The 11,315-nt window shown below is 38.3% G+C and overlaps 1 protein-coding gene across 1 annotated transcript; it reads right to left on the bottom strand.

The window, feature by feature from the left end:
• Positions 1 to 1,184: 1,184 nt before the first annotated feature.
• On the bottom strand, positions 1,185 to 7,026 carry hsd17b14 (hydroxysteroid (17-beta) dehydrogenase 14). Its single transcript, XM_046865994.1, has 9 exons — positions 6,835 to 7,026; positions 6,702 to 6,740; positions 4,723 to 4,820; positions 4,565 to 4,631; positions 3,847 to 3,938; positions 3,490 to 3,594; positions 3,263 to 3,330; positions 2,305 to 2,401; positions 1,185 to 1,735 (listed from the first exon to the last, which is right to left on the bottom strand). The coding sequence occupies exons 1-9, from the start codon at positions 6,920 to 6,922 to the stop codon at positions 1,589 to 1,591; spliced, it is 801 nt and encodes a 266-aa protein (XP_046721950.1). The 5' UTR covers positions 6,923 to 7,026; the 3' UTR covers positions 1,185 to 1,588.
• Between the last annotated feature and the right edge of the window lie 4,289 nt (positions 7,027 to 11,315).

Here is an 11,315-nt window from a genome sequence, read left to right as displayed (position 1 = left end):
TGAGTGACTCCTAGTGTAGTCACAATAAAGGAAGTCGGTTTGAGACACACCCGGTGTGTGTGTGTGTGTGTGTGTGTGTGTGTGTGTGTGTTGACTGTAAATAATTTTAATAGTTTTTTGTTTGTATTTTTCATTTAATATTTGTTTTTTAGATTTTTAAATAAAGCAGTAATATAATATAAATATGCATCTGATATAAAATGTATATATATATATATATATATATATATATATATATATATATATATATATATGGGAGGTGTGTCGATTTCCTGACATGTGATTGGATAACTCCAGAGTCAACCGAGTTTACCAGGGCGTCTTCCTATTGGTCGGGCGGAGGAGGCGGTGGACTTCTTGCTGATTGGACAGAACGAGTCGCGCCAAGTTGCGTCCGGTTTACGCAGAGTATGCGCATTCGGCGCGCAACAAACAAAAATAGCACAAGCATATAAATAATCCTGCAACGTGTTTGTGTACAGAGACCTGATCATAAAAACTTATTTATTTACCAAAACTACACTTATTAAAAGTACCTCTTTATAAATAAACAAAAATAAATAACATAAATAAATTGTCAAATAAATAAACAGTCGTGCAAATAAAAAAAAAATCATTATAAATAATCATATAAATAAAGTAAAACATATGAAACTTAATACACAGTCATATGAATTAATAAAATTAGTAAAAAAAAGTTAATGATAAAGTAAAAAACTAATATATATAATATATATATCAATATATAATTGATATATTAAATAGTTATCAATAATGTCAATAAATAATCAATAATAAAATAGTTACAAAACTAAAAATATATATATAAAGATGAACAAAGTCAATAATACAATTTTACAAATATATATTTATATGCAAAAAAAAACCCCAAAATAAACAAAAAAGTAGTAGTTATATAAATAAATAAAGTAAAAGAAATCAGTAAATGTGCAAATAAATAAATAAAATTACTAATAGATTTATAACAGATCAAATAAAATAATAAATAAAAGTCACCAAATCAATAAAGGCTATTTTTATTATCTTAACAATACTAAATAAATATATTTAATATTGTAAATGTAATTTATATATACATAGTTGTATTTATAATTTAATATTGTAAATAATTCAATGTTATTTTGTATAAATTATTATATTTATGAATAATATGAGACCGAAAATATTTTTGATTCATGTGTTTATTTTATTTCCACAATTTATTTATTTCAGGTAAAAATGATGCACATGCGTGCGTGCGCACGCAGGCACACACACACACACACACACACACACACACACACACACACACACACACACACACACACACACACACAGGAATGTTGGAGATTTTTTTTCTGCACAATTAAATAAAATTCAGTACATTAAAATATGTATTAATAAATCATCATTAATCAGACAGAGCGTATTACATCCTGTTCGGATTAAAGTATTATAATTATTATTAAGAAATTAGGAAATTAAAGTTTTCATGGTTTTTGTCACAAACAAGTAAACAAAGGACTCGTCTCGGACAGGAAGCAGGAGATTCTCGCCTCGGGCCTCAGAGACATTTGCAGGTTCCACATTAGTGAGGGATTTGACTTTTGAAGGCGTAGTTGAGTTCGGCTCCTCCGCTCAGCAGGAGGTCGATCCCCGTGCAGAAGGTGGCATCAGCAGCAAAAAACAGAGCCATGAGTCCACTTTCCTCCTCAGTACCCATCCGGCCAAACAGCTACCACACACACACACACACACACACACACACACACACACACACACACACGTTTACAATTTCATACCAACTATTAAGGCTAATCAGGTTCAACCAGATTTGCTAAATAAACAAATACCAAATAAATAAATAATTAATATGATAATTAACAATGAATAATTTTTTTCTGTCCATGTCTCTGTTTATCTCTCTATCTCTCTCTGTCTCTCTTTCTCTCTCAGTCTGTCTTTCTTTTTCTCTCTGTCTTGCTCTGTATGTCTCGCTCTTTCAGATCTGTCTCTCTCTCTCTTTCTGTCTCTTTGTCTGTCTATATATTTTGCTCTGTCGGTCTATTTGTCTCTCTATAACTTGTTCTGTCGGTCTGTCTGTCTGCCTCTCTCTCTCTCTCTCTCTGACTCTGTCTGCCTATTTGTCTATTTTATAACTTGCTTTGTCTGTCTCTCTCTCTCTCCCTCTCTCTCTCTCTCCCTCTCTCTCTCTCTCTCTCTCTCTCCCTCTCTCTGCCTCTTTGTCTCTCTCTCTCTCTCTCTCTCTCTCTGCCTCTTTGTCCCCCCCCCCCCTGATGGTACCTGTGCGTTCTCTCCCTCTTTAATGGCGGCGGCTGCGTCGGGGGTTTGACCTGCGAGTTCCTCCCACAGAGGCGTCATCACATTCCCGGGGGAAAAGCTGCCAAATAATAATGATTATAATCCAACAATAAATAAAGAGATGAACTTCAGTCTGATCACACGCTCAATCTGAGCTGTGATTTATAAAGCTGATATACTGGAACAGCACAGAAGAGGAGAGGAGCGAGGTGTTCAGACACGAGAGGACAGGAGATGAGAGCGGACATGACAGTCAGAGTGCACGAGTCCACACTAATACACAAATACCAACACTGATAACTTTCATTAAAGAAGATGTTCAATTACTGTTTATTCAGTTAAAGTTTCAATTTAAATGTAAATATTTATTCTTCTATTCATTTATTTAACAAATTATTTCTTTTGTTCACATTTCTTACTCGTTTACTTTTTATTTATTCGTTTGTTTGTTTGTAATTTCTGAAGTAAAAAATGGAGTAAAACAAGAAAACGTCCTGTTATATTTTGCATGAATGTTCTTTTTATTAATGTTTTACTTCTTCTTTTTTTTTTGGTTGTTTGCAAAGTATTTATCTTTCGAAATCAAGAATTAAGCAAAAAAATACAATAAAATCGGATTATTAAATTAAATATATATATAAATTTTGTCACCTAAGGGTGTGTTCACTTTCATCGTTTCTGTTTGCCTCCTTTTTCTGTTGAATTGATCGTAATCTCTGGGATTATTAAGGATTATTATTGCCTTCAGCGTTTCAGAAAATCCGCCGATGTGGGTATGAATTTGTGCTGTTCTGGATCTCATGAGTGTGACACACACAGTCACAGGGTTTAATTATAGAATAAACTGAAATAAACTTAAAATGTCTAGTTTTAGAAGAAAAAAGTAAAGGAAGAAGAAAAGGACAGAGAGATGTGATCAGAGTCAGAACTTCACTCTCACCAGTTCACTCTCACATTATAGCGACTTTCATCCACAGCCATGGCTTTGGTCATGGAGATGATCGCCCCCTAATGGAAAAGCATGAGCATTACACCGACTCCCAGCATTTGCATGTGTTGTTTATGATGTAAATTTGACATAAAATGGAAATCATTTCCCTGAAGAGAGTTTAAAAGAGATTGTAATCACATTTCAAGAGTTATTAATATCAGTAAAAGTTATCACACCTTGGTGGCGACGTACGGGGCGGCGTCTTTCTGTCCGATCGAAGCCACAAGACTGGAGACGTTGATGATGTTGCCTTGAGTCTTCCTCAAATACGGAAGAGCAAACTGACCAGGAAAAAAACCACAAACAGCCTTTGATCAGAAACAGGGATTTCTACAGTTCTGCAGGAATTTAGTATAAATTCGCAATTTTACGATCATTTCCACTCATTTCTTGTGTGTTTTAACCTTTTTACTGAGTTTCTTGCACATAAATCGAAGGAACGTGTCTCTTAAAAAACATGTACATCGTTGCTAAATTGTTTCTGTCCGATAAGCAGACGAGTAAAAACCGGATCGGACAATCAGACGTCTCACCTTGGACGCGAGGAAGTAGCTGATCAGGTTCAGGTTGAGTAAATCTCTGAACTCGTCCGCGCTGGTCTCGTCCGTGGGTTTATGAGGAGGATCTGAGCAAAGAGAACCATCACGTTACACGTTTTCAAATCTCCACATTGTGCTGTTAGAGGAAAATCCACAATGACGGGACGGTGAGATGAGAACAACAACAATCTACTTGTTCTCCATTTACATCTCAATCATGAATTAGATCAATTATCCCCCAAATGATCCTAAAACTAGCTCCATGAAGATCTGCTTTACATGGGTTGGAAATGTGTGGAAGATCTTCTGCTATAGATCTCCATGTGAACGCTGACTGCACCCCAAGCCTCCTCACCTTCTCACTCCTGTGGCTAAACGAATCTCCACAACATCTAATGGATCTTTCCAGAAGAGTGAAGCTCAATATAACAGCACATGGAGTATAAATGTGGTCTGGTGTCCACAAAATACACTTGGAACTTGACTCCTGAGGAGCTCAAACACTGGAGACTCCTTCCATAAACCTCATCATACAGTATCTCTGTTTTTTTTAAATCCGTTAACATAAAATGCAGACTGTACGGCCCCTGCAAACAAGACGTTACTATAGAAACAATGATGTATCTGTCAATACGAGCCGGCCAATCAGAGCCCAGAGTTCAGCAGCGTTGGTGTGTAAGTAAATATTAAAGTCGTGAAGTCGGACACTTACGCCAGCCGGCGTTATTCACCAGACAGTCGATTTTTCCGAAGCGTTCGACGGTCGTGTTGATCAGCATCTGAGAAAACACACACACACACACACACACAAAAATCAAACATAAACACTACGAATAACGCAGTTAAAGACGACGGATTTGTGAGACACACCTTAATCTCCTCTTCTTTAGAGATGTCACAAGACACGAAGTGACACAAACCCGGTCCGGCTTTATTCAGCTCGTCCTCCACACGTTTACCTGCTTCCACTTGTGCAGGGAGAAAAATAAATCCTTTACATTTCAATATTACAATAAACGAATCACTTCCAATCATCAGCTGTGGGAATTCCGTACAAAATAAACGCAACTGTAATAGAAAGGAATTGCACAGAAAATTTATTATGAATTGAAATTTGTGAGAGAACACATGTGTTTCCTGGTCATGTGATCAGTCACACCTGAAGGTCATGTGTGTGTGTGTGTGTGTGTGTGTCTGTGTGTGTGTGTGTGTGTGTGTGTATAAACATGTGACTCCTCGGTGTTGTAGATGTGCAATCTGAGTCCAAAGTCAGTTCTCGAGTCTTACAGTTTAATATGGGGGGATTGTTCACAGTAAAGAGTAAACACACACACACACACACACACACACACACACACACACACACACACACACACACACACACACACACAGAAAATGTAATTACAATGCTCTTTTCTTGTCGTTTCTCAGATTCTGATCTTGGCTGAGAAAAGAGAAACCCGACGTGATCTTTCAGCTGGTGTACCTCAAGGTTCAATGTTTTGCCCGTGTTCTGAGATGTTACTCAGCTCACCTCCGTTCTAAAGAGTGATAATTGACTGATTAGTGACTGTATCCTAAATCATTTTCCTCTGACCTCCTTTTATCAGCCAGGAGTCTCCACCCACATTCTGTCTCTCGAGGTTTTTTGTTTATCGCACCACTCCGAGTAAAACTCCACGGAACATCATGCCACGATCGACACTCTAAATAAACTACAAGTGCTGCACTGCTGCCAAACGTTCCTAAAAACGTGTTCCAAACAATGCGACGTCTCATTCACTCCAGTGAAGTCGCTCGGACACCAGCACACAACCACCCAAACCTGTCTGGGCGTGTTCACGCCGTCGGACCAGCGCGAGTCACGTTTCCTTCCCCCATTTCCCTACGTGTCGCAATCCTCCTGTTGCGCCATCCAGCTCTCGACATGTCTGATAAAACGGCCACTGAGAATTCGTCTCGATTCTCTCCATGCAAGTGAACGCAATCGTTTCCACACAAACCCTCACTCTGTGACACTACGGGTCTAAACGAGTTTTAGTACAAAATAATGGTTTGACTTCTATACAATGCACCGTGTGTTTACGTAAATCTCTTCCTAATAATCTTCATTCTCTAATGACATAATGAACCGTAATGATTTCCTCACCCTACACGTTGCACTGGATTCCGAGTTTGCAAGTGAACAAGTTGGGTTAGATCCAGCTGAGTGGGTCTGCAGTTTCCTGCGATTCAGCTGCTGTATTTCCACCCAAATGCAGTATGCAAATGAGGCAGTATTTCATTACAGAAAAAACTAATAATAAAGAACTATTTGTGCAACTGTTGCACCTCATTTGGACAATAGTTTCATTGGAGAACCAGAACCGGAGAGAAGATGTGATCAGACTCCTTCACCCCCCCACAGTCTAACATGGAGGTGGAAGCTTCATTAGTTCCACAAAGTGAAAGGAATCCTGAACCAATGTCTCCCATTCCACACTTCATCACCATGCCGTGAGGACTGCGGGTCATAGGAACCGACTTCACCGTATGACAAGACGATGAGCAGAAGCGCAAGTCTGAGTTCTGTAAGTGTTATTTAGAGAGCAGACAGACGTCTGGAGTGATATCTATCATGGAGCCCAGTCACCGCACCTCAATCCTACTGAACTGCTCTGAGATGAAGAAGAACATCTCCAACTAGTGAAGAACATCTCTGGCAAGTTTTACAAGAGGAACAGCAAAGTATTTTAGCTGAATGTTTAGAGATACAAACTGTCCGTGTGTTTATAGATTTAGTTTGTTGCATGGAAACAAAAGTATCTCTCCAAAATGATATAGAAATATGTATATAAGACGCTTCTTACCTCCTCTGGCGCAGAAAACAACTTTTGACCCGTTCTGCACTGCAAAAATCACACATTTTAATAACTCCAATAACTTTACCACGTTTTCTTTATCACTTATAATCTTCTCCTTTCCATATCAGCAGGAACTTACCAAACACTTTGACGATGCCCCTCCCGATCCCCTTCGAACCCCCGGTCACGATCACCACCTTGTCCTGGTACCTCTGTGCGCTTGCCATGTTTCTGCAGCTCGCTTCTTCACCAACCTGCTGATAGGAACTGAAACACTGTCCTACAGACTGACAGTCAGGTGATTTTTGTTTTGCTTCCGCAATCGCACACACACACACACACACACACACACACACACACACACACACACACACACACACACACACACACACACACACACACACACATCACAGGATGCAGTTACACACAGCCGTCAGTAGAGGGAGACAAACAGCATATACACATCAATAGCAGAACTGAAAGGCGAGACCAGGAATATCAAGTACTATGAAGCAGGGATGGACGATACCAATACTTTTCCTCTCGACCCGATACTTTCAACACCAATATTATCGATACTGATACAAATACATTTACATTATACAGAGCGACTTAAAACTGAGTTGTTGGGAGGGTCTTTCTAAAAGACCAAGAACTGGTAGCTTGGTAGTGCAGGGATTTGAGCTCACAACCTTCTGATCCATAGTCCAATGCCTTAACTACTGATTTACCACCTTCTATTTTTTTTTCTATATTTTTTGTTTTCTGTATACTTTACTTATGACGTATATTAAAACTCTGCAATGGACTGGACTTCTTTTGTTACGTTTAAAAAAAAATGTATACAAATTATAAATAAAAAAACTGTTGAAGCATCAATCACAATGTGACAAGAAACATTATACTATTTCTAAAAAGTATTGAGACTTGAATTGTTCCATCCATATGTAGTTCTCTAAACAAAGTTGAAACACAGTTGCACAGGACATATTTGGATGCAGTATAAACTATTCCCTTCAGTTGAACTAGGAGATGCAAACCTGTCCCAGCTCTATGAAGATATGCTTCAAATCGGTTGGAGTGGAAAATCTCCAGCCATAAACCCTGTTGATCAGCTTTGAGATGAATGTGAATGCCGACTGCACCCCAAAAATCGGACCAGAAGATTGGAGCTTATTATGACACAACAAAGAGACACAATGTGGATTGTGATGTTGAACAAAAAGCACATTCATCAAACTTTTGTCCATAAAGTGTATAAATAATGGATTAAACTGAAATAATGTTCTTCTATGGCTGAATGGAGATGAATTAGTGGAGGTGGATGTGTGTAATGTATCTCAGATGTGTGTGTTTTGTGTGACGTTATTTAAATGTTGTGGTCGACATGTGAATGCAAATGCGAGGAACAACTCGTGAGGATGAAGCGAGCTCGCAGTCAGGTGATCATCGAACCTACAAGAAAAGTTATGCAGGAACATAAACCAGAATATCGAAATCGTCTGAATGTAGACGAGACTTCGTGATGAACCGAAGATTTCTGTGGATATCTGAAGTTTCAGAACAAATGGACAGGTAAATTTGGGTTGGGTGGCAGAAGTAGGGCGGGGCTACAGGTCATGTGACAAACTAAGTGACCTGGTTTGTAGTTTGTTGTTGTATGGAGGATTATGGGAAATGGTTTTTGTGCGCTTTTCTGAATGAATGTAATAAAAAGATTTTTCTTGTGCTATTAGAATAAATTGGAATATGGATGGGACACAGTCAGGATTTAAACAGGAAGTTGGTTTAGGCATTTCCACCTGGATAAAATGTTCTTTTACAGGCCTTTATTGTCATATCTGTGGAATTACAGTACATTTCAGAGCATTACAGTAACATTCTGTTTTTCATAGATCCAGGTTTGTTAGAAAGTAAAAAAAAAATCTACAAACTCGATTCCAAAAAAGTTGGGACACTGTACAAATTGTGAATAAAAATGGAATGATACAATTTACAATTTCATAAGCTCATATTTTATTTACAATAGAATATGGATAAAATATGAAATGTTGAAATTGAGACATTTTGAAATGTCATGCCAAATATTGGCTCATTTTGGACTTCATGAGAGCTACACATTCCAAAAGAGTTGGGACAGGTAGCAATAAGAGGCCAGAAAAACTTAAATGTACATATAAGGAACAGCTGGAGGACCAAATTGCAACTTATCAGATCAATTGGCGACATGATTGAGTATAAAAAGAGCCTCTCAGAGTGGCAGTGTCTCTCAGAAGTCAAGATGGGCAGAGGATCACCAGTTCCCCCAATGCTGCGGCGAAAAATAGTGGAGCAACATCAGAAAGAGTTCCTCAGAGAAAAAATGCAGAGTTTAAAGTTCTCATCATCTACAGTGCATCATATCATCCAAAGATTCAGAGAATCTGGAACAATCTCTGTGTGTACAGGTCAAGGCCAGAAAACCATACTGGATGCCCGTGATCTTAGGGCCCTTAGACGCCATTCGCCGTTGCCTGCTAAATCTCTATAGGTCAAAAAAGAAGAACATTATCCAGAAGCTCAGGTGTTTTCTCTGGGCCACGGCTCATTTAAAATGCACCGTGGCAAAGTGGAAAACTGTTCTGTGGTCAAACTAATCAAAATTTGAAGTTCTTCTTGGAAAACTGGGACGCCATGTCATCCGGACTAAAGAGGATAAGGACAACCCAAGTTGTTCTCAGCGCTCAGTTCAGAAGCCTGCATCTCTGATGGTATGGGGTTGCATGAGTGTGTGTGGCATGGGCAGCTTACACATCTGGAAAGGCACCATCAATGCTGAAAGGTATATCCAAGGGTTATGATGCTCCCATCCAGACGTCGTCTCTTTCAGGGAAGACCTTGCATTTTCCAACATGACAATCCCAGAACACATACTGCATCAATTACAACATCATGGCTGTGTAGAAGAAGGATCCGTGTACTGAAATGTCCAGCCTGCAGTCCAGATCTTTCACCCATAGAAAACATTTGCCGCATCAGAAAGAGGAAGATGTGACAAAGAAGACCTGAGACAGTTGAGCAACTAGAAGCCTGTATTAGACAAGAATGGGAGAACATTCCTATTCCTAAACCAGACGTTTGTAGACTGTTATAAAAAGAAGAGGGGACACCACACAGTGGTCAACATGGCCTTGTCCCAACTTTTTTTTAGATGTGTTGATGACATGAAATTTAAAATCAACTTATTTTCTCAGTTTAAACATTTGATATGTCATCTATGTTGTATTCTGAATAAAATATTGAAATTTGAAACTTCCACATCATTGCATTCTGTTTTTATTCACAATTTGTACACTGTCCCAACTTTTTTGGAATCGGGTTTGTACCAAAAACAAACACAAAAAACATGAAAAGAAGTGTTGTTTCTCTGCGAGAGACTGCTGTGGTCAAGCAGCCGGATGTGGAAGGAGAGATATTTAAATGCTAATGGTATAAGGGTGCAGGACCAGAGACCACCTGGTATCGTGTATCTACGGTGGTCGAGAAGTGCAAAACACATTAACAAACTCAAAAACACATTAACAAATCCGAAAACACAACGACAAAATTCAGACAAACCGGAAAAGGTAGGTATAGTTTGTGAATGGAAACTTACAGATCATTGGACAAGACACCTGTCAGTCAAGATATACAGGTGTATGACAGGTGTCTCGTCCAATGATCTGTAAGTTTCCATTCACAAACTACCTACCTTTTCCGGTATCATATTTTATTCATATATATAATTTATTATATTATACTGTGTTTTATCGTATTATGTTATAACATTGTATTGGTATTGCATCGTTTCATATCGTAACGTATCATATCGCATTGTACAGTATCATATCGTATTGTATCGTATCATACTGTATTCGTTTTTGTATTGTATTATATCATATTAAATTGTATCATATGGTACTATACTGTATGTATCATATCATAATAAATCATACTGTATTTGTATTGTATCATATTTTACTGTATTGTATTATATAGTATCATAAGTGTATCATACTCTATTATATTATATTGTATTATATTGCATTGTATCCTTACATATTATATCGTATCTTATCGTATCATACTGTATTATATCACATCATAACAGAGTATCATACTGCATTGTATCGTATTGTATCACCTCGTTTTATAAAACAGTATCATACCGTATTGCATTCGTATTGTATCACATTGTATCCCAACACAACATCATACTGAATTTTATGTCCATGGATCCGAAGTATCAAGGCGGATTAAATTGGATCAGAGCAGAAAGAATAAAAATAAAGAATAAAGAAGTAATGACAGCAGAAGGAAGACGCTGCAGAAAGAAAAAAAAAAAACGAGTGTGACCTTCTAAATTAAGGCCTGGCGTTTACGGGGAGCTCGGGGTGATGAAACCTGGATTGAATTTCCACATGACAGCATTCCCGTGTAGAAGAGGCAGCGAGAGATGAGAGACTCGAGAGAGAGAGACTTGAGAGAGATATGAGAGGTGGTCGTCCACTAAACAGCTCCTGAGATAAGCGAACAAGACGGAAAACGGGGGATGAGATGAAATAGGACGCCCCCTGTAGGACAGCGACAGACTGATGGACA

Source organism: Silurus meridionalis, chromosome 14, assembly GCF_014805685.1.
Source record: "Silurus meridionalis isolate SWU-2019-XX chromosome 14, ASM1480568v1, whole genome shotgun sequence".
NCBI classification, from domain to species: Eukaryota; Metazoa; Chordata; class Actinopteri; order Siluriformes; family Siluridae; genus Silurus; species Silurus meridionalis.
Note: the sequence above shows the minus strand (reverse complement) of the source record. Positions and strands in the feature narration are given on the sequence as shown.

Excerpts from the sequence above, each read along its gene's own strand:
- hsd17b14 (XM_046865994.1), bottom strand. The coding sequence starts at position 6,922 with ATGGCAAGCGCACAGAGGTACCAGGACAAGGTGGTGATCGTGACCGGG. Across the intron at positions 4,821-6,701 it reads TGTTTTCTGCGCCAGAGGAG|TGGAAGCAGGTAAACGTGTG; the intron begins GTAAGAAGCGTC and ends TCCCTGCACAAG. Across the intron at positions 4,632-4,722 it reads CTAAAGAAGAGGAGATTAAG|ATGCTGATCAACACGACCGT; the intron begins GTGTGTCTCACA and ends GTGTTTTCTCAG.